Genomic DNA, 21,637 nt, shown 5'->3' on the forward strand with positions numbered 1-21,637 from the left:
AAAGGACAATAATACAGGATTAACAAAATAATATATATTCTTTATATAATAGAATAATCAATAAAGTTGAGAACTGAGATGCAAAGTAAATAAAAAGCAGCATTAATGCAAACTTAAATGGATGAAGTTTAAAATTAAAGCAGGAAAATTACATTCTGTTGAATTATATTTGCATAAATTAGTCGCATTTATTATATAAAGCTGTTAAGAAATGATTTGATTTGTGCTTGTTTATGAGATCAATTAAAAAAATTACAGCTAAATAATTAAGAATTATAGACTTTTTCTTCCATTTGATTTAACTCTGATTTCTGTTTGTTTTGTCAACAGGACGGAGAACAAGGGATGATGATTAAACACGAACAAATGAAAGAACAGATGAGAGAAGAGATGTCAGAGGAGGAGGAGGAAGAAGAAGAAGAGGAGGAAGAAGAAGATGAGGAGGAGGAGGAGGAGGAAGAAGAGGAGGAGGAGGAAGAAGAAGAAGAAGAGGGGGAGGAGGAAGCAGAAGAGGAAATGGTGATGGCAATAGAGGAGGAAGTGGAACAGGAAGAAGTTCAGGACGGGGTTCAGGAGGAAGAGGAGGATCTACCTGTGAATGAAAAAGAAGAGAAGAAGAAAAGGAGCAAGAAGTCGAAGAAGCAGAGGAAGCAGGAGAAGAAGAAGAAGGAGAGAGGGAAACGAAAAGCGAGGGAGCAGGAAGAGGAAGACGAGGGCTCGGAGCAGAAGAAGAGGAAGGTGGTGGTGGTGAGGCTCGGCCTGCTGAAGGGGCACTCAGAGGTGGGGCGTTCTGACCTATCGGCTCCTTAGGACTCCACAGGCTCCACCCCTGAACTCAGCAAGCCCCGCCTCCAATCGTAAGGGTTACACAGTGGTCCCGCCCTCTTCTGTGGCTCAAAATGCATTCTGGGAGTTGTAGGAGGTCAGTAACTGGAGGGAGTGCTTAATTTCTACACCGTTAAAAATAATTTGTCAGGTCGGGAACTTAAAGCTGCTCCACGCCGGCTGAAACCCTCAGCTGATCGATCACATGATCGATCACATGATCACTTTGGTTCCGTGTCAGCAGCTGTAAAAACCATTTACCTGGTCCTGATGTTACCCATCAAAGGGCAAAAATAGTCAGAATAATTTGACAGTTAAGTCATTATTGTCTTAATTCGACATGAAGCAAACTCTAGAGGCCAATGAGGTGTTTAAAGGAGGTTAAAACAGACTAAACCCTGGTTTATGTTAACGAGTGAAGCCGATCTGAGGCCATCTTGTTTTTGTTGTTTCTAAAGCTTGAAAATAAACGTGAATCGGACGTGTTTTCATGTTTGAAGCAAATTAAACGGGGCTCTGAAACGAGGCGATGTTTGTGGTGGACATAAAAGGGAAAACTGAGAGGAAGAACCGCTTGAATCTCTGGGATTTTATCTGGAAAACACCAGTTTTCTCAGACCAGAAACAGCTGGTTTAATCTGAACAACGTCGGATAGGATTCCTGAAGGAAAATATGGACTTTTTAAGCATTACAGGAAGTCTCTCCATTGTTTCTGTTCGTCTTTTCTAAGCTGGTCTCCTCAGACATTCAGGTGAACAGTTCCTGCTGTTTTACCCCTCAAACAACCCTGGTTGGAAGGTTGTAATCTTCAGAGTATCTGTACTTTCCCAGTGGGACAGCATCTTCCTCCCGCCGTTTCACCCCCACAGAGCGTTTAACTTTAAGTTGTACAGCAGGAGTGACACAACGGTTACATTTCTTACCTTTTGAGCCTGACTGAGCAGTTAAGCTCTAAAATACAACTAAAAACGGCTTCACAGCTCTGGAAAACCTGGATTTAACAGCCGCCGTCTGTTAGCTCCCTTAAAGGCGGCTTTTAAACAATATTTTATCCCATAACCGAGCCCTAAAATCTCAATGAAAGCCAACATTTTCATCATATTTTGCCCCTTTTCTTGTCAAATGTCTTAATATTTCCCCCAACTTGGAGAAGTTGGTGTAATCTCAGTCTGATGAACTGCTGTAGAAGAACCTAAAACTAAATAAATCTGCTATCGTAGCCGTGTGCTGACTGGATGTTTGCGGCTCGTCCTCGGGCCACGGAAAGCTTTTGGTTTTTGCTCTGAACACTGTGACGTCAGAAAGGTTTCTGAGCAGAGAGAAAGGTTTCTGAGCAGAGTGGAAGCTCGGCTGAGAAAAGGACTTTTCGAGCTTCCTTTGCCTTCGTCAACCCATCAGGAGAGATTTAATTAGCTTGTTTGAAGCGTACATTGTGCCTCAAACTCTTCCTGTCAGACGCAGGATTTAAAATGCGTCTCACTGACTGTAAACCTGCCGAATATCCATTAAAAACAGGCCGAATGACGACAGACGTTCACTTAATTTCAGCAGGATGTGAACACTTCAGAGGCCAAAACAAACCTTATTTGGTCTTTTTGTTTATTTTGTGGTCTGAATAATCACAGATTTACCTAAAAACTTTGTAATTTGGTCCCTTTTTATAGTAAAAATAACCAACCTTCAATGATTTTTTTACTATAATCAGTCCCAGATTATTCAGTTTTTAAGGATTAAAGCAGTTTAAAGGATCTTTTCTGTTGAGTTTACCGACTGAACTTTTCTTTCTGAGTCTGTTCGACGGTTTTATTTGTTTTCTAGTTTTTAAAAAATGTGAAAAGTTCTTATTTTGACGTTTGACTTGATGAAGCTTGTGACCTGTTCTCAGATCTGATGGAGTTTTCCAATAAAAATGTTCACGGTTTCACTCGCTCTTTGTAAGATGTCATTTTGCACATTTGTCCAAGCAAACTGAATCCATTCATATGAGCAGAAAGCTCAGGTGTGATGTGAAGGAAAGAAGCGGCACGAAAGGTCGAACGGGTTTTATTTCTGTAACAGAGTCATTTACAAAGACAAAACCTTCCAGAGCTGCTGCAGCTACAATAAATATTCCCAATACGACAGCTTTCAGCTGGGTCGCTCTTCTTCTTCCCGGAGGCCTTAGAACCGGAGATGATGCAGGTTAAAAGTGTGAAGGTGGTCAGAAATGTGTGAAAGTTCAGCTGAAACTGCAGAGAGCTCAAACCTTTCATCTTTGATCGACGCGAGAACAAAGTAGAGTTCTTACTTTTCAAGCTTTGTCGGCCCGATCGACGGCTTAAAAGGTTTAAAAAGCAGGAAACCTGGTTTCGTACTCGGAAAAACTCGGCTGCGCTCTCAGCAGTTTGGGCGGCGCTGAAGTTCCACACAGAGCGGGTTTCATTTTGAAGAAGACGAGGTGGCGAGGAGACGTGAACGTGGTTCGGTCGGGTTTCTAACCTGCTAACGGGCTGAGCCCTTAACTACAGAGTTAAACATCGGTACCGGACCAGCGTCGGCTGGAAACTTTACTTTTTAAGAGACGATTTGGATTTATTTACACTTTGAAGAAGTGGGTTTTTGTCCTCAGACGTTGAGGGTTTTCTTGATGGAGAAGATGATGTCTTTGATCTGAGGAGTACTGTTGTCCTCCAGGATTTTGGCGTACGGCATCGGGATGTCGACGCCCGTTACCCTGGTAACCGGAGCGTCCAGGTAGTTGAAGGCAGGACCTTAAAAAAAAAAAAAAAACAGAAAACAGGTTTAAAAGTGAGCTTCAAGAAGGTTTTTTTATTCATTTATTTTGAACAAGAGGAAAATAATTAAATAATTTAACATTTAATCCAATCTCTGCTATTTAGTAACTAATAATCATCAGTTTTACGTCCTTTACAACCTGCTACATGCTTTTATAATAAAGCACATTTCCAGATGTGTTTCTGCGTGTCCGTATTCACCCTCTTTGCTATAAAGCTCCTATAAACCTGGAGCTGCCAAATACCTTTAGCGTCGTTAAATAAGACCCACTTTAGTCACATGAGACGAGGGATGCGACGGTACTGTTGTAACTGGAGGAGGGGTCAAAGGGCAGCTCGCACACGGAAGCAGAACAAAGAAAACAAAGAGGCGTGGCCAGCATTAGAAGGAGTTGAGAGCACCAGGACATTTCCCGGTGTCCTGGCCGCCAAACTGGCCCGCTCGGCGATTGCTGATGGTCGGTGTGCCGTCAAGTGGAGGCTGATGCGGACTAATGCTCTGTTAATTAGACTAATTTATATTGAGAGGGCGGAGTTTGTGTGCTGCGTTCAAGTCGTACACGAATGTCGGAATTTCTGAGCTCCGAGTCAGAATTTTACCATTTGAAAGTCGTGTTTAGTAACTGTTAACTTGAAATAAAAGTGTTAAATTATTCAGTAAACCAGTGAAACTGGTATGTTTACAGTTATTGCTGACAAGGAAAATAAAGAGAGAATTCTGAGAGAATTTACGCACAAAAACACCGTGGCCCAAAAACCATTGCAGCCCTACGTGAGACGTGTATTTGTTTGAGTATGACCTCGATCAGCTTTACGTTCAGTATGACCACATGTACACGTTATGAGTGGAAAAGCCTTGAAGTATTGATCAGAGAAAGTGGTAATTAGTTCATGTGAAGACTGGGCCATCCTGAGGGAACTCGAACCTTTAAAAAAAAATGCAAATAGATAAAGACAGATAATGCCTTATTTAGAGGCTGCATCCTCTAAGCCCCGTTCACTCCGTTATATGGATCTCCAGTTATCTAAATATCTTCCGAAGGACGCCGACTTTCACCAAACTGTTCTCGGTGAGTAGATGAACGTATTTCATGCCAGAAATAAGGTTTAAAAATACCGGAGTTCCCCTTTAAAGGGGAAACGTGTAAATGTGTCGTATGGCCTCATCCGACCTCAGCTCGACTGAGAAGCTGTGGCCTGAGTTAAAGTTTCCGATCACCAGCAGAACCCGTCCAACTGGAAGGAGCCGGAAAGGTTCTGACTGGTTACTGGTGCACACACCAGTTTCCATTTCACCTCCACCATCTGATCCACTTTAAAGTGAGTCACTGAGTCTTCCTGCGAGGGAACAAAAGGAGCCTTTTCTCACTCTGAAACTGGACAAAGACACGAGGAACCTCAGTTCAAGTCACCTTCCATGATTCTGGCGCAGATCTCTGCTCCGACCCCGAACTGAGGCCAGCCGCCCTCCACCGTCACCAGGTGGTTGGTCTTCATCACGCTGGTCTCGATGCTCTCCACATCCAGGGGCCGGATGGTCCGGAGGTTGACCACCTGACAAACACAGACAGGCAGCGGTTAACGGGCTGCTGAGCTGAGCGAGTCAGCTGCGAGTCGGCGAGTTCCCTCCTCTACCTCGCACTCCACTCCCTCTTTGGCGAGGACGGCGGCGGCGTCCAGGCAGTGACCCACCATCCGGGAGTGAGCAACCACGGTGACGTGATTTCCTAAAGAGAGAAGAAGAGAAGTGAAGGAAACAGCTGAGAGGCGGAGATGTCTGAATAAATCTGACTTTAATTCACAGATTTTCACTTTCTTCAGAGAGTTTTGAGTCTCGACTTCTTCTGTTTTCCAGATATTTTCCCAGACGTGAAGAAGATGAAGGCGAAACCTTTTGAGTTAGTGTCTCGTATCATTATCCAGCAGCAGAAGCAGCCTCCGTCCTATTTACTTCCACAGTTTCGCTTTATTTAACCGAATCAACTCTTCTTTCTCCGAGTAAAACGTTCTCAGAGCGAAGCTCAAAACTTCAGCGGAACTGGTTTAACTTTCCCTAAAACTGGCTTCTTAAGATATGAGACGTTTGAATTTGTGTTAAAGATGCAGGAAAGGTTTTATTTTCCATCGGATCAGTGCAGAATTCAACAGGTTTCTGTTAATCTGAGGGAACATTTAACCGTCTTCTGCAGCTTTTTGTGCCTGTTTTGCTTTTTAAGTCTTTAGCAGCTGCTTAGAGGCACAAGCACAAAAAATAAAGAAATGCAAACCATAAATAATAGAATTAACCGTTTAAAATTAGGCATATATGTATAAAAACTAAGGGAGTTTAGATAGATCGAAGAAAAACTTCCATTTCCAACGATTTACTGCCAAGAAGCATCGTTACAACAAAGAAATAATCAACCAAACACAGATTTACTTCCTTTTTGTATGTAAGTTATGGCTGAGATGACCTGGTAAAGTATTAATCATTCACTGGTGTCCTTTTTTAAATCATTAATGTTGTATGTAAAGTAAAATATGCACAAAGATAAAGTAAAAGAAGTCATGGTGCTAAAAGCTGCGATTCAGTAGAAGTTCATTTAACTGGAAAAACAGACAAAAATAAACAAAAAAACTCAAACTTTATGTTTTCCAGGACAGACAAATAACAAAAACCAAATCCAAAGTTTTTATGGATAATAATGTAGTTATTTTTTATATTTTTACTGTTTCCACTTTTTAATCCACATCTTTAAATGGGAATTGAAATCTGGCTTTTGTCTGGAAAAGCTCTGAGGAGGTTTGTTTAGGGTGAAAACCCAACAAAAAACACATTAAAGTTGCTTAAAATGTTTCATCTTTAGCTCTTTGCCAGTCGTGGCTCCTTTAAAGCAACACTTGGAGACTAATTAATGATGTTTTGGTTGTTGCAGCTGTGATTTCTGCTGTTACATGAGTTTTTCAGTCCATTTCTATGGCTTCCTTCAGAGTTTTTCAGCTCTTAAAGCAGTTGAACCTGCAGGAGCTCCAGTTCCGGTTGAACAGGTTCCTCCGTCTGACTCACCTTGTCTTTCCACCTTGGCCTTGCCGATGGGAACGGTGAAGTCTTTGGACTGCGACTCCTCAGACATCTCGAAGGGAACGCCGTACATCAGCTCGTTCTCCAGGAACACAACTGCAACAAACGCACTCGTTAGCAAACAACGCTGCGACTCTTCTGCATCAAACTCTTTAGAAACCCAACCAGGAGAGGCTGGGACCTCTGGTTCCAGTTCACTGTACAGATTTGACTAAATCTGGAAACTTTAGAGTCTCAGAGCTCAGGCAGACTTCACAGGAAGTTGGATTTTTACTAACTTTTGTGGCTTTTACACGATCACACTTTAAGTTTCTTCTGTTTTGAACCTTTTAAAACATTCAGAAGTGTTTTGTGCTTCCAGCTTCTCCTCCACACACAGTTTATACATCAGCATGCAGGCATTTTAGTTTCCTTTCACACGATGTCACCGTTAGAATAGTTTCATCTCAGTTTCATCTGCCATTATGTCTGATTTCTGAATGCTCTCCTCAGATTTGGAGGCGAAGGGTCTCTTTAACCTGCCATAAAAACTATAAAACACAGGAAACTAATAAAAAAAAATAGGCCAATCACAGTTTGAAACTTCCTTCTCAGTGAAATATTCCATCATGGCTCCGAATAAACTCATCAAACAGAATGAATGTTGTTACTTTCATCTGCTCTGCGACGTTTTTTTTGTTTTTCAAATTGTAAAATATATGAAGCATTTTTTTTGGTTTATTGCCTTTAATTTACAGATTAAAAAGTTAGATGAAATACTATAAAGACTAAGCTGCCTGAAGGACGCTTCAACACCAATATCAGTTGGAAAATAAACCGTTTCCTCTAAAGAAAAGCTTCCGGACGTCTCACCGGGGTTGTCGTCTCTGATGGCCGATTTCAGGAGACCTCGAGCATCTTCTGAGTTCCAGGGACTCACCACCTTCAGACCGGGACAGTGAGCGTACCTGCAGATAATCACACCGACATCAGATCTACTGCCAGATCAGCTGCTTGTTTCATTTGTTTTCATTTCGAGGTACGAATGAACGCACCAGGCAGCGAAGCACTGCGAGTGCTGAGCGGCGACGCCTGCCGACGCCCCGTTGGGTCCTCTGAAGACGATGGGGACCGCCTGCAGTCCGGCCGACATGTAGTAGGTTTTTGCTGCAGAGTTGATGACCTGGTCGATGGCTTGCATGGAGAAGTTAAAGGTCATGAACTCACAGATGGGTCTCAGGCCGGCCTGAAAGGACCAAACGCTGACATGAGTGCGAGATGAAGGAAGAAATCATGATTCTTAAGAGTAAACACAGGTTTGGTCAAGATTCAAGCCCAGCAGACGCCTTTTCCCTCTGGGATCAATAGAGTAACTATTGATTTCTATATGTAGAGCTGGAGCTACTCAACGCAGGTGAGTGAGGGTAAGCTAACGGAGGGATTTCTACGCAGGCACTCTACTGGGACCACTTCATCCACACGCCCCCCTGCAGCACAGCTCATTCACTCCGGTAAGAACGTCCATCTTACTCAAAGTCGTCGTTCACGTTGTCAAAATCTGATAAATATCCTGCCATGTTGCACAAAACTATCAGCAGCAAACTCTGTGTGAAGTTAGCCGACTGTCACAGAGCACGGAGTAAATAAACTGTGCTGCAGGGGGGCGTGTGGATGAAGTGGTCCCAGTAGAGTGCCTGTGTAGAAATCCCTCCGTTAGCTCTCCTATAGCTGCAAGTAGCCACATAACAGCAGCTATGAGCTAACAGAGCTATAGCACACGTTCATTCATTCATTCTTCTTAAAGTATTGGTGAAATAAAGACAGATAATGCCTTATTTAGAGGCTGCATCGTCTAAGCCCCGTTCACTCCATTATATGGATCTCCAGTTACCTAAATATCTTCATAAATAAAGAACTGTTCTCAGTGAGTAGATGAACGTATTTCATGCCAGAAATAAGGTCCAGGTTTAAAAATACCAGAGTTCCCCTTTAATACCTCAGAAAATTGTGTCAAATTGTTAAAAAGAGCAGAATATGTCACCTTTAAATGAGATAACAAATAAGCCAGCGTTATATTGGTGTTGTGGGTGAACAGGAACTCACCATGGCGGCTCCCACTGCGATGCCAGCGAACCCCATCTGCACCAGAGAGAAAACCGAAGGTTTCAAACCCTCCCAACACTCAAAGTTCAGAGATTAAAGTTTTAAAGTCCGAGTCTCACCTCTGAGATCGGAGTGTCGATGATGCGTTGGTCTCCGTACTTCTTCCACAGACCTCTGCTCACCTGAACAACACATAATTCAGTATTTTAGCTTCAAAGTCATGAACAAAAAGGTCTTCAAGGATTTAAAGGGACAGAGACACACTTTTAAAAACGTATTTTGTAAACAAACTGCACAAAACTACTTTTTTCCAGGTTCTTTTTAACAATAAACAGTGTTTATCTGAATTTATCTTTATCAGTGTGACACTTTTCCCAGATCTTAGTGCTTCATTTCTATAAATACTAACTTTAAACTTGGAAATATGACCCACATATGCTGGAGTTACAAACAAACATGGCGGCTCTGAATGAACAGGATGCACTGCTGTTCTTTCTGATAATAAAGAGTCACATGCTGGTTTTAAACTTGTGCTTGGCAGGTATATTTAATATTTGGTTATGTTGGACAGCAATAGATTGAGACGGTTAGTATAAAACAGACCCTTCATGTCAATATAAAGAGAAAACAGCCTCAAAGGAAGCATGGTCCTCACAACATGATGTAAAAACTAACCAACACGGTCAGCTTCAAACACAACAACTACATCCTCTTAAAAAATATCATATTTTGGTCTTATAAACAAATATTTTCCAATTTCAAATATGACTAAAGTCCTATAAAGTATCGGCTCATCTTGGATCTGACGGCAGACACACAAAAAGCTGTAAAATAAAGGAAACAGCTGCAGGAACACGTTGAAACTCATCAGGTGACATGACTGGAAATAAAAAGGAGCACCTGAGAGAGGCCGAGTCTCTTATGCTGCCCACACACCAGAAGACTTAGAAAAGACTGAAAGACTATCAGCTCACATATAAAGACCAGTGTTTAGAGTTTTTAGTCCCAGACTAGCCTCAGACTAAAGATTTTACAAAGACTGTGAATCTTGTAGAGTCACTATTTACAAGACTACAACTGGATTTTTTAGATTTTTTCCCATCATGCTCAGCAGAAGTTTTACAGAAATGGAGGAGAAGCAGCTTTTAGCTGCAGCTGCTCTGGTCTGTGAAGTGATTTATAGTGAAAAACCCAACAAAAAGAAGAGAAAACGCCACAGAATATGGGCACGGACAGTCCATTTCCACCTGCTGGTCGCTCGTTCTTCTACGTCCGCCGACATGTTTGTTATCGACTGTCTGCTTTCCTGTTTCTGATGCTGTCAGAGCTCATCTATTGGCTGTTGGTTGTGCTACGTCACTGCGACCTGATAATATTAAACACGTTTGATATGAGCCCAAGACTGGGGAAAGACTGCAGATTACCGCCTTAAACTTAACGATTGAGATGACGGGAGCGCGCCGAGACTCCGGTTAGACCCCTAAAGGCTCCAGTTAGACCCCTAAAGGCTCCAGTTAGACTCCTAAAGGCTCCAGTTAGACTCCTAAAGGCTCCAGTTAGACTCCTAAAGGCTCCAGTTAGACTCCTAAAGGCTCCAGTTAGACTCCTAAAGGCTCCAGTTAGACTCCTAAAGGCTCCAGTTAGACCCCTAAAGGCTCCAGTTAGACCCCTAAAGGCTCCAGTTAGACCCCTAAAGGCTCCAGTTAGACCCCTAAAGGCTCCGGTTAGACCCCTAAAGGCTCCGGTTAGACCCCTAAAGGCTCCGGTTAGACCCCTAAAGGCTCCGGTTAGACCCCTAAAGGCTCCGGTTAGACCCCTAAAGGCTCCGGTTAGACCCCTAAAGGCTCCGGTTAGACCCCTAAAGGCTCCAGTTAGACCCCTAAAGGCTCCAGTTAGACCCCTAAAGGCTCCAGTTAGACCCCTAAAGGCTCCAGTTAGACCCCTAAAGGCTCCAGTTAGACCCCTAAAGGCTCCAGTTAGACTCCTAAAGGCTCCAGTTAGACTCCTAAAGGCTCCAGTTAGACTCCTAAAGGCTCCAGTTAGACCCCTAAAGGCTCCAGTTAGACCCCTAAAGGCTCCAGTTAGACTCCTAAAGGCTCCAGTTAGACTCCTAAAGGCTCCAGTTAGACTCCTAAAGGCTCCAGTTAGACTCCTAAAGGCTCCAGTTAGACTCCTAAAGGCTCCAGTTAGACTCCTAAAGACCGTCAGTTAGACTCCTAAAGACTCCAGTTAGACTCCTAAAGGCTCCAGTTAGACTCCTAAAGGCTCCAGTTAGACTCCTAAAGGCTCCAGTTAGACTCCTAAAGGCTCCAGTTAGACTCCTAAAGGCTCCAGTTAGACTCCTAAAGGCTCCAGTTAGACTCCTAAAGGCTCCAGTTAGACTCCTAAAGGCTCCAGTTAGACTCCTAAAGGCTCCAGTTAGACTCCTAAAGGCTCCAGTTAGACCCCTAAAGGCTCCAGTTAGACCCCTAAAGGCTCCAGTTAGACCCCTAAAGGCTCCAGTTAGACTCCTAAAGACCGTCAGTTAGACTCCTAAAGACTCCAGTTAGACTCCTAAAGGCTCCAGTTAGACTCCTAAAGACCGTCAGTTAGACTCCTAAAGGCTCCAGTTAGACTCCTAAAGGCTCCAGTTAGACTCCTAAAGGCTCCAGTTAGACTCCTAAAGGCTCCAGTTAGACTCCTAAAGGCTCCAGTTAGACTCCTAAAGGCTCCAGTTAGACTCCTAAAGGCTCCAGTTAGACTCCTAAAGGCTCCAGTTAGACTCCTAAAGGCTCCAGTTAGACTCCTAAAGGCTCCAGTTAGACTCCTAAAGGCTCCAGTTAGACTCCTAAAGGCTCCAGTTAGACTCCTAAAGGCTCCAGTTAGACTCCTAAAGGCTCCAGTTAGACTCCTAAAGGCTCCAGTTAGACTCCTAAAGGCTCCAGTTAGACTCCTAAAGACCGTCAGTTAGACTCCTAAAGACTCCAGTTAGACTCCTAAAGGCTCCAGTTAGACTCCTAAAGGCTCCAGTTAGACTCCTAAAGGCTCCAGTTAGACTCCTAAAGGCTCCAGTTAGACTCCTAAAGGCTCCAGTTAGACTCCTAAAGGCTCCAGTTAGACTCCTAAAGGCTCCAGTTAGACTCCTAAAGGCTCCAGTTAGACTCCTAAAGGCTCCAGTTAGACCCCTAAAGGCTCCAGTTAGACCCCTAAAGGCTCCAGTTAGACCCCTAAAGGCTCCAGTTAGACTCCTAAAGACCGTCAGTTAGACTCCTAAAGACTCCAGTTAGACTCCTAAAGGCTCCAGTTAGACTCCTAAAGACCGTCAGTTAGACTCCTAAAGGCTCCAGTTAGACTCCTAAAGGCTCCAGTTAGACTCCTAAAGGCTCCAGTTAGACTCCTAAAGGCTCCAGTTAGACTCCTAAAGGCTCCAGTTAGACTCCTAAAGGCTCCAGTTAGACTCCTAAAGGCTCCAGTTAGACTCCTAAAGGCTCCAGTTAGACTCCTAAAGGCTCCAGTTAGACTCCTAAAGGCTCCAGTTAGACTCCTAAAGGCTCCAGTTAGACTCCTAAAGGCTCCAGTTAGACTCCTAAAGGCTCCAGTTAGACTCCTAAAGGCTCCAGTTAGACTCCTAAAGGCTCCAGTTAGACTCCTAAAGGCTCCAGTTAGACCCCTAAAGGCTCCAGTTAGACCCCTAAAGGCTCCAGTTAGACCCCTAAAGGCTCCAGTTAGACTCCTAAAGGCTCCAGTTAGACCCCTAAAGGCTCCAGTTAGACCCCTAAAGGCTCCAGTTAGACTCCTAAAGGCTCCAGTTAGACTCCTAAAGGCTCCAGTTAGACTCCTAAAGGCTCCAGTTAGACTCCTAAAGGCTCCAGTTAGACTCCTAAAGGCTCCAGTTAGACTCCTAAAGGCTCCAGTTAGACTCCTAAAGGCTCCAGTTAGACTCCTAAAGGCTCCAGTTAGACTCCTAAAGGCTCCAGTTAGACTCCTAAAGGCTCCAGTTAGACTCCTAAAGGCTCCAGTTAGACTCCTAAAGGCTCCAGTTAGACTCCTAAAGGCTCCAGTTAGACTCCTAAAGGCTCCAGTTAGACTCCTAAAGGCTCCAGTTAGACTCCTAAAGGCTCCAGTTAGACCCCTAAAGGCTCCAGTTAGACCCCTAAAGGCTCCAGTTAGACCCCTAAAGGCTCCAGTTAGACTCCTAAAGGCTCCAGTTAGACTCCTAAAGGCTCCAGTTAGACTCCTAAAGGCTCCAGTTAGACTCCTAAAGGCTCCAGTTAGACTCCTAAAGACTCCAGTTAGACTCCTAAACGTACGACTGAAGTGTTGCACATCAAACTGCCTTCATGAACCTCGTTTACTGCGTTTTCTGGAGCGTTTCCTCACCTTGTAGGCGCCGTCATACTGGGCGACCTCCTCCCCCATCAGGAACACCCGCTCGTCCCTCTCCAGCTCCTCGTCCATCGCCTGGTTCAGGGCATCACGGACCGTCACCTGACAACGACAGTAACAGCAGTGAGTCCAGAACCACTTCCCTCTTCAAAAAAAAGTCACTTTTTATTTCCCCAACAGCTTCCTGGTGAAAACGGAGGCGAGTTGGGACAGAACCAAAGACCGAGTGGTTTTGTTGCAGTAAAAGTGTTTGCTCTGCAGTAAAGACAGAATGGTTACAGTCTTCCATAAAACTTTAATTCTGCATCATATCAATAATAAATACAACTTCCTCGGTTTAAAAAGTTCAAACAAATGTAAATCTGACCGAAAGGCTCAACAATAAGAAGTGGAAGATTACAGAAAGATCAAATTACGGAGCAGATTCAACCATTTTCCAGGTTTTTTTTTGTTAATTCCTGCCTTTAAAAAGGTTCCCAGAACTGCTCAGACTGAACTTAATATGAGGAGCCATGGAGTCGGTTCCTGTTTTGAGTCGGTACAGGCAAGAAAATCCAAAAACATCAAATTTATTTATTATTTATAAGATAATTCTTCATCCAGAATCAGTTGGACTCGGTTGGATTTTAGCGCTTTTATCTGTAAGAAATGTTTCACCAACTGTTCAGATATTAAATAAATAAAACAATAACCTATATAATAACTTAAAGGCAACTTATACACACAACAATTAAACTTTTTACTCTTTCTCTAAATTATAAACCGCTTTTAAAATTAATTCAGTGAAAAAAAAGAAAAAAATACTTCAACTTACATGTAAAACATGCGATTTTCTGTCACATTTTCAAACAAAACTGTGACAGAAAACATTAGAAATGTCCAAATATTTTCATTTTAAAGCCTTTTTAATGGTGAATATCAATGATGACATGATGCATAAAACATATAACACCCTGTTTGTTTATCAATGGCATGAAATTAAAATCTGAGCACGTCTCCAACAGCCTTTATGGCTGCATCTGAAATAGAAGAACAGAAAAGTCCAATAGAAAACAATTTCTTTGCTATTTGGCTGGTTTCAGGCCCTGTGTGTAACAAAGGTCAAAGGTCAGTTTTAAAGGTTCACAAACTTCTCTGGTGTTGCTGTCATTTTAATGAGGAAGTGAGGAAAGGAAATGTGGGAGGGCATTTAAACTATAAATCTAAACAAATACACAATGATGAAATGTTATCCTGCTCACCTCTAACCTCAAGTTAAAGGTTTCACTCTTCAATATGACACAGTTTGAACTGATTTAATAAGGATGAAGATATAGTACTTAATAATGACACTAATGTCATACCACAGAGCAACAACAGTTCAACAAATTAACAGCTAAAATGGACAGTTTACCTCTAAAAAAGAAGTAAAGTTTTCCTAATAGATCAAACTGGTGATACATTTCCAATCCAGGACACTAATTTTATTTACAAAAATAACATTTATCACACTAATACATCCATCAACAGGAATTTCCTCTTATTTTTCTAACATGCATTCAACCATAAGCACCTCCAGACTCATAAAGTGTATTTTCTCCATAGTTTTTTCTCCATTAGTTCTCAGACACAAATATGTAACTTGAAACCTCTTTCCATTACTTAATTTCTCGTTTATATTTGGTGTTTTACCCTGTTTAGCTTGAGTCTTAAACGTTTTTAGGTTATTAAATCGCCTCAATTAACTCTCAGTTGACTCTACACTTAATCTAATGGACTAATTGTATCATTTTAAAGGAATAGACATTAGTTAAAGGCTTATTTTCTGTTTTTAATACTAGCTGCAGTCAGCAGCGATGGTTTTATTAAACAGAGACCGACATCTGTCACCATGGCGGGTTGCTGTTATAGGACAACCCGCATCTCTGCCGGCTGACCTCTACAGCTTAAAACGAGAAGGTTAAATCAATCCAAGTAGCCCACACCTGGATAAAAAGACTGTTGGACTGACTTTGCCCTCTATATCCTGACATATCGTTCAGCAGCAGACATCACTTTGACAGAAGCTAATAGTTAGCTTGTTAGCTGTTAACACTGACCTGCACAGCGGCCGGAGAACTCCTGTGAAACCCCCGCCGTCCAAGAACCAACACGGCATTCTGCAGGAAGACAGACACCATTACTGGCATTAGTTGTCAACAAAAACAAAACGTTTTTCCGTAACATATTTTAAATGTTTCGTACCTTTCCTGAGCGGAGAAAGCACCTCAGGGACGTCGCCATCTTTAAGCTGTCCTCTGCCGGAGAGAAGGCGGGACTACTAAAAGGGCTGGGAGATTTCAACCAATCAAAACCGCAGGTGTTACGTAGGACGGGGTTTGTCATAATGTTCAGCCAATCACGGTGGTTTAGAGGACATTGGGGGGCGGGAGAAATCTCAACAGTGAAAAGGAAACCCAAGGACACCGAGTGCTGTAATTTGTTATGGAAGACTAGACATGCCCAAAATGAAAATAGAACAAATGTAAATACACCGAAGACAATGACATTTTATTAGCTTTTTGATACGTAAAGTGAAAAAGGCAACATGCTGTTTTTGATATGTAAGAAAACACTATTACATTACACTTTGTATGAGCTTTTCACTTCTTTCATTTTGTCTTAATTTGTATTTAATAAATAATGACACAGTGTAATAGGTCACGTGTTGTTCATCTGAGGTTGTATTTACCTCATTTTAAGACCTGGTGAGGACCAGGTGTTTTTAGAATTATGTTCTGAAATGTAAAACTTTAGTCTCGAAAGAAGACTTTCTTTCTTGTTTCTGTGTCAGTTATCTTGGAAATCAAGTTTGGTTGCAGGGTGATTATGTCCCAAATGTAACAATTGTCTGAAACCTACATATAGAGAAGGCTGGAGAAAGGATTTACATTACCATGATATTACCTCGAAATTATCGCTCCAGAGCCCATTAACAAACAGTCAGTAAACACCTGACATTTTTAAATAAATTCAACAATGCTTTGCCTGATTTATGCTTATATGTGGAGAAGAAAAGGGTTCAAATAAAAATGTTCTGGAATGAAGTGAGAGTTTTTAGTCGAGACACAATCTCCACCCTCTGACCCTAAACTTTTCAAATTGGGTTTGTATCCAGCCAATTCACGCAGATATTTTTTTAAATAAGTATATTATTAGCAAAGAGGCTGGTTGCTTTAGCATGGAAATGGATTAGTGGGCTGAATGTGAAGGCTGTGTGTCCTGTTAGCTGCGACCCTGAATATTTGGGCCTCCTTCATAAGTTACTTTGAGAAAACAACTTTTAGAGGCACCTGGTGAATTATAAGAAACCTTCTGTGATGTGCAAGTATAAGTTTTTAAGATCAGGAAATATTCATGAATGAGACATGATGCGTTTCTCAACCATTTTTCCCCCTTTTTAAGTCAGTTTTTATTCTTTATTTACAACTGTGCTTATCTTTGTGCAGCCAGACATACTCTGTGTGTGTCTACAAAGGGCAATAAATCAATAAAGATGCTGTTGGCAATAAAAACCTTTAGAAGTGGAAGTGGATTTACTTTCTTTGATCTTATCTACGTCCATTTTCTCGTGGTGCATTCAAGGGCACATTTTAAATTTTAGATGCTAAGAGAGAAAAGCAGCTGCCTTTCTGGAAGGTATGAAACAGATGAGCACAGCCACTGTTGAATAGATTAGGAGCTTTACAATCACAACATTGAGCTACTCTAATGAGAAGCCTGCTTTGTTGCCTCTAATTCACGCTCTGTTGAATAAGACATTAAACTAATTAAGGAAGTGAAGTTCAAGGTTAGATCACTGCGATGTACTTTATGTCGGCGTCTTAACTCCCTTCATTGGCTTCCTGTCCTTCATAGAATTGATTTTAAACTTTTAATGTCTGTTTTTAAAGCTCTTAACGGCCCCATCGTATTTATCTGAGCTTTTAACTGTCTGTAATCCTGGCAGAGCTCTGAGGTCAACAAATCAACTTTTGCTGGAAGTGTTCAGGTCAAAATACAAGCCCTGGGGTGCCCCCAGGCTCTGGAATAAGCCCCGCCCCGAGATGCGTCTTATTTCTGACCTGGGCCTCTTTAATCTAAGCTAAAAACATACTTTTTTAATACCCAGTAGAATGGTGACACTTTTATCTTATCTTATTCGATTTTGTTGTATTTTATTGTTTTTTACTTATTTTCTTTATTTATTATCTGCTGTAAAGCACTTTGATACACCGAAAGGACTGTTGTAAAGGCCTGTATAAATAAAGTACATTTACAAAGTCAAAACTTTGGTTTGTGACACGATCAGCTGCCATTTTTCCATCTAAACTGATTAAAAATCACCTCAGAGTGACAGCTGAGTGAAGGATTCACTTTCATACACTTTCATTTCCACTTGTTTGTGTACTGAAAGGTGTTCACTGTAGAGCCTGCTGTAAATCCTCAGTTCTCAGGGATCAACTCAGGACAAATGTGACTGTAATTTACACTTAAAACCTAAGAGTGCATTTATTTTATCATTAGAAACGGAAAACAAGTTTGTCTCCAATGACTGTAGTGATTTTTCTGTGTAGTATCAGTCTCTCGGTCACTTTTAGACATGAATCTAACTGTAGGAGCATATCGGTGTCCAGCGGACAGCAACCAATTATCACAAGAACTGAGGTCTTATAGAAGAATTTAAACCTTATGAAAAAACAAGCACCATACACTGCATATTTTCATCATTTTATCTTTATTTAGGCATTTTAAATCCAACATTTCATGGTGCGTTCATTTGCCACCATCATGTGAAATAAACACAACTCACTCTATTTCCCTGAACCACTTTTAAGAAAATGTTTATATTCGATTGATACAAGTATTATAATTTAAAGTCGATGAAGACGAGGGTCGTTTTTCAGCCGAACTCAACCACAAACCTGGTGATTAGCGAGTGTTTTTCACGCCAACGTGCTTCATTGCTGCCTCTGGATCTGAGTTTAATCTGCAGATGAACACAAACACTCGTGTGGACGGCTCCTCCAACCCTCTAAAGTGCTGCACACAGACATTCTGACACAACTTAATGATCATTCAGGATGTGGAGTCCGTCGCTTTAGGCTGGATTACACTGATTAATCAAGACACATGAGCACTATGACTTGGTTTATAGTGATAAGAGTCTTCAGATGGCAGGATTCACAACTAAATGTGTTTCATTCACCAACACTTCAGCACACAAACTCAGATTTACACTCTGGTGAAGTTACACCATCACAGTTAACATTCTGTATGTAAAAGTTTAACATCAAGCTGCATATTTCACAGCTTTCTGTAACTGTTCAGCTGCTCCTTTAAGTTTTAGTTTACTGTTCGTGTTCCACACCAAGTGTGTGACCTGATCTGTGGCTTCACCAAAAGCTGCTAAATTATCTTTCAGGCTGTTTCGTCTGTTAAGATTCTGAGTCCACAAACACGAGGAGGACTGAGGTGGCGCCATTAGATCAGGGGCATTTGTCCATTTGCAGGCAAGATATCACAAAAACGACACAGCTGAATTTCATGAAACTTGCCGGAGAGTCTGAGAATGTGCAAACAAGGAAAAGATCTCTCATTTTGGTCATTTTTGCCAAACAAACTTTATAGTTTTAGCATCTTAATTGTAAGGTTTTGCTGTTTTTTTGAGTAAAAATGTTAGAGGTTTTCCCATAAACTGTGTACTGTAGGCGGTCATCACCTCAATTCTGCCTCCAAATGTTTTGTGGACAGTTTTCAAACTGGTCTTAGTAAAAAAAAAAAAATAGTGAGCAGTGGATCAGAACTGAAGAAACTGCTCACTGGGTTTAACGTGTCAAACCTAACCCCGTCACGTCTATTTTACTGCAAATGGGACAATAATTTACAAAAATACCATCATGCAAGACATTAAATGAGTGTTTGGAGACCATAAACTCAGTTTTAAGGCACTTCTACATTAATTTCTTAAAGAGATACGATATTCGTCTTTTACTCAGTATTAAAGAAAGAAAAAGGAGTTTTTGGTTCTTCATCCATGGTCCAATTCTCCTTCACAAAATCAGACTTTGTAATTATTCCGGTAAACTGTGAGCTGAAGTGTTGGCATCCTCACCGGCAGAGCTCCATAAATAGTTGCTTAATATGCATCTTATTGTCACATGCAATTAAAGAACAGAACAAAACAAAGACAATAAGACTTCTACAGGCACAGCGACTCATATGGCACAACAAAATAAACTATGGACACGACACGTTGAAACAGAACTGAACTGAAATAAAAACTGAGATTAGTGGGTCTGACATTAACCTTCATTAAACTGAGCTCTGAGGAGGTTTGAATCGTGACTGTTTCTGTCAGGAGTCATTCAGCAACAAAACTTTAGTAGCAAACCTGTCGATGAATGATGGTTTCTGTGGAAGGTCATTTTTTGAGAGCTAAAAAACCTAAATATCCTTTCAAAATGTCTCCCATCAGGTGGGATAAAATTCAGTCAGGACAGTCACATTAACCAGTGTCCAGGTCACTGCTTGGTTATAAAACTATTGTCCAAATCTTGAATCTGTAGAAAGTTTTCGTAGTATTGGACTGAGACTGATGGAAAATAAATCGCATTTAAAAATAATTTGGATTGGTATCGGGGATAAAAAACCTTGTAACCATACCTGACAGACACAGCTGAGGGCAGCTCAGCCTTCCTCTGAGCGCCAAAGGACACGAGAACGTCACCGTGAGCGAATTCTCACGAGCTTTCAAGAGTCAGATCTTTAATCTCCATGAAAAGGTTTAATTGTTGCTGCAGCAGCTGGAGAAAGGAGTCATTTCTGGTGAAGTTCAGACAGTTGAAGCCGTCTGTCGATGCGGTTTCACGTCACTGATGTGAGACAGGGTCACATTCAGGAGCTAAACTAACTCCTGCATCTCCTGAGCTGCGTCTGCAGCGCAGATTCGATCAAAACTCGGGAATAAATCTGCTTCGTGAGTGTTTTAGTCGAGCAAAAGAACACGACGTGGTTAAAGCTCGCCAAAGGTGGTCTGATCGGTTAAATCACAATTTATTATTAAATATTTTCAGATTGCTTTGTCATACGCTGCGTTTCATGGATGCATCATCTGCTTTGTATCCGTTTCCTCTCAGTTTCTCCTTCAAGTGCAAACAAACTGGAGCCGGATGGCAGCTTGGCGTTCAGCCGCTCTGTAGGATCGGGATTTATCACATGCAAACCGTTCGCTCGTACATGTCTGGAACAGGAGCAGGAAAGTGAAGTCAGTGAGACCCAGCAGCAGGTGAGATCCCACCTCCACTCAACTCTGGTTCAACACAGACGTCTTAAAACTGGTGAAAATAAATCTGCAGATCAACTCTGAGTCTTTTAAAGAGAAAATTCCTTTTTTCTTTTAGCCTGTAGGTAAGAAGCTATGATCTGAATTATTTCAAACTGAACTACAGAAATAAGTCACTGATGCTGATTTGTTGCAGCGCAGCTTCTGTGGAAACCTCAGCAGAGCCGGCGTGCCACATGTCAAAAGGTCAGAGATGACTACAAAGAAGAGAAGCTGAAGCTTGGGTCAGTTTTGCTGCTGCTCTGGGGTCAGTTCAGTAAACGGCAAAGCTCTGACTTTAAAGTGCTGAAATCAATCGTCCACAGTGGCCGATTCTGATTCCTCGGGTTCAACCATGACTTTCATGGCCCGAAGGGCAGAAATGAAGCCAGTCTGCAGAAGCTGCAGATGGACCAGAAGGAACAAAGCTCTCCGGAGTCAGTTTAAGTCTTCCAGCTTTCATCTGGACGCTGGTGGCCAAAGAAAACCTTCAAGTGCCAAAGATTGTCCGGAAGGATTAGGCGGCCATTTTCCCAGCTGTGTGCTCGTCTCTCCAACCACAGCAATGGATTCAAATATCTAAAAGTGGGGGGGGGAACAGCAATAAAAATCAAAGAAAAGAAAAGATGTACTTGGATTTCTTTTGTTAGTGATTGGCTTTCACATCTCGGGGGGGTAAGGACCACAGTGCAGAGCTGGCAGGACGGGGGTCAGATGATGGGTGTGCTGCGGTCGACAGTGCTGGCCTTCTTCAGTTTGCCTTTACTGAAGGTCTGGATGGAGCTTAGCAAGGCGGAGCGGCCTCCTCCCGCTCCATCAGAGGAGGACAGAGGTAGAGGAGGTGGACAGGAGGACGAGTCCGGCACAGGAGGAGGAGGAGGGGGAGGCGGCGGCGGAGGAGTCGTGTGCAATCCTGGAGGAAGAAGAATGAGATGAAGGAGTGAGAAACGGTTCCTGGAGCGTTTCCTGGTTTCATCGGGAGCTGGTTGCACAAAGATGAAGAAGAGTAAAAGCTTTGTCCGATTCTGTTAAAAAGCTGTCTCCTGTCACTGAGACTTTCACTGTGTTAAAGCAGAGTTTGGTACCACTTTCAAATAAAGAACCTCCTCTCAAGGGTTATAAGAAAAGGCTCAAAGCAGAAGCTGCTAACTACAATAAAAACACCTAATTTTGTTAATAAAATGTCACTATACAGCCGGAAACTGTGG

General features: G+C 42.1%; 3 protein-coding genes across 5 annotated transcripts in view; 1 reads left to right on the forward strand and 2 right to left on the reverse strand.

The window, feature by feature from the left end:
- Nucleotides 1-21,637, forward strand: part of LOC140302914 (uncharacterized) — a 163,421-nt gene that overhangs the window by 3,037 nt on the left and 138,747 nt on the right. The window contains exon 5 of one of the 2 annotated variants that reach the window (XR_011915163.1): nucleotides 331-1,270. Coding sequence is in view for 1 of the 2 variants with exons in the window: in XM_072381447.1 (XP_072237548.1) it covers nucleotides 331-810 (480 nt within the window). In the remaining variant the exon portion in view is untranslated. Of the gene's footprint in view, nucleotides 1-330; nucleotides 3,175-21,637 lie in introns of those variants that run through there. The other variant, XM_072381447.1, reaches the window with a different exon arrangement.
- On the reverse strand, nucleotides 2,854-15,405 carry pdhb (pyruvate dehydrogenase E1 subunit beta). The gene is made up of 11 exons (XM_072381452.1): nucleotides 15,332-15,405; nucleotides 15,187-15,246; nucleotides 13,103-13,210; nucleotides 8,863-8,925; nucleotides 8,744-8,779; nucleotides 7,696-7,886; nucleotides 7,514-7,608; nucleotides 6,647-6,757; nucleotides 5,236-5,327; nucleotides 5,013-5,154; nucleotides 2,854-3,576 (listed from the first exon to the last, which is right to left on the reverse strand). The coding sequence occupies exons 1-11, from the start codon at nucleotides 15,368-15,370 to the stop codon at nucleotides 3,431-3,433; spliced, it is 1,083 nt and encodes a 360-aa protein (XP_072237553.1). The 5' UTR covers nucleotides 15,371-15,405; the 3' UTR covers nucleotides 2,854-3,430.
- The window catches only part of pxk (PX domain containing serine/threonine kinase), a 32,053-nt gene continuing 28,240 nt past the window's right edge, over nucleotides 17,825-21,637 (reverse strand). The window contains exon 18 of one of the 2 annotated variants that reach the window (XM_072381429.1): nucleotides 17,825-21,342. In XM_072381429.1, the coding sequence (XP_072237530.1) occupies nucleotides 21,140-21,342 (203 nt within the window). In that variant the 3' untranslated portion in view covers nucleotides 17,825-21,139. The remainder of the gene's footprint in view (nucleotides 21,343-21,637) is intronic. The other variant, XM_072381430.1, reaches the window with a different exon arrangement.

Source organism: Leuresthes tenuis, unplaced genomic scaffold (assembly GCF_036924035.1).
Source record: "Leuresthes tenuis unplaced genomic scaffold, fLeuTen1.0.hap1 SCAF_3, whole genome shotgun sequence".
Lineage (NCBI taxonomy): Eukaryota > Metazoa > Chordata > Actinopteri > Atheriniformes > Atherinopsidae > Leuresthes > Leuresthes tenuis.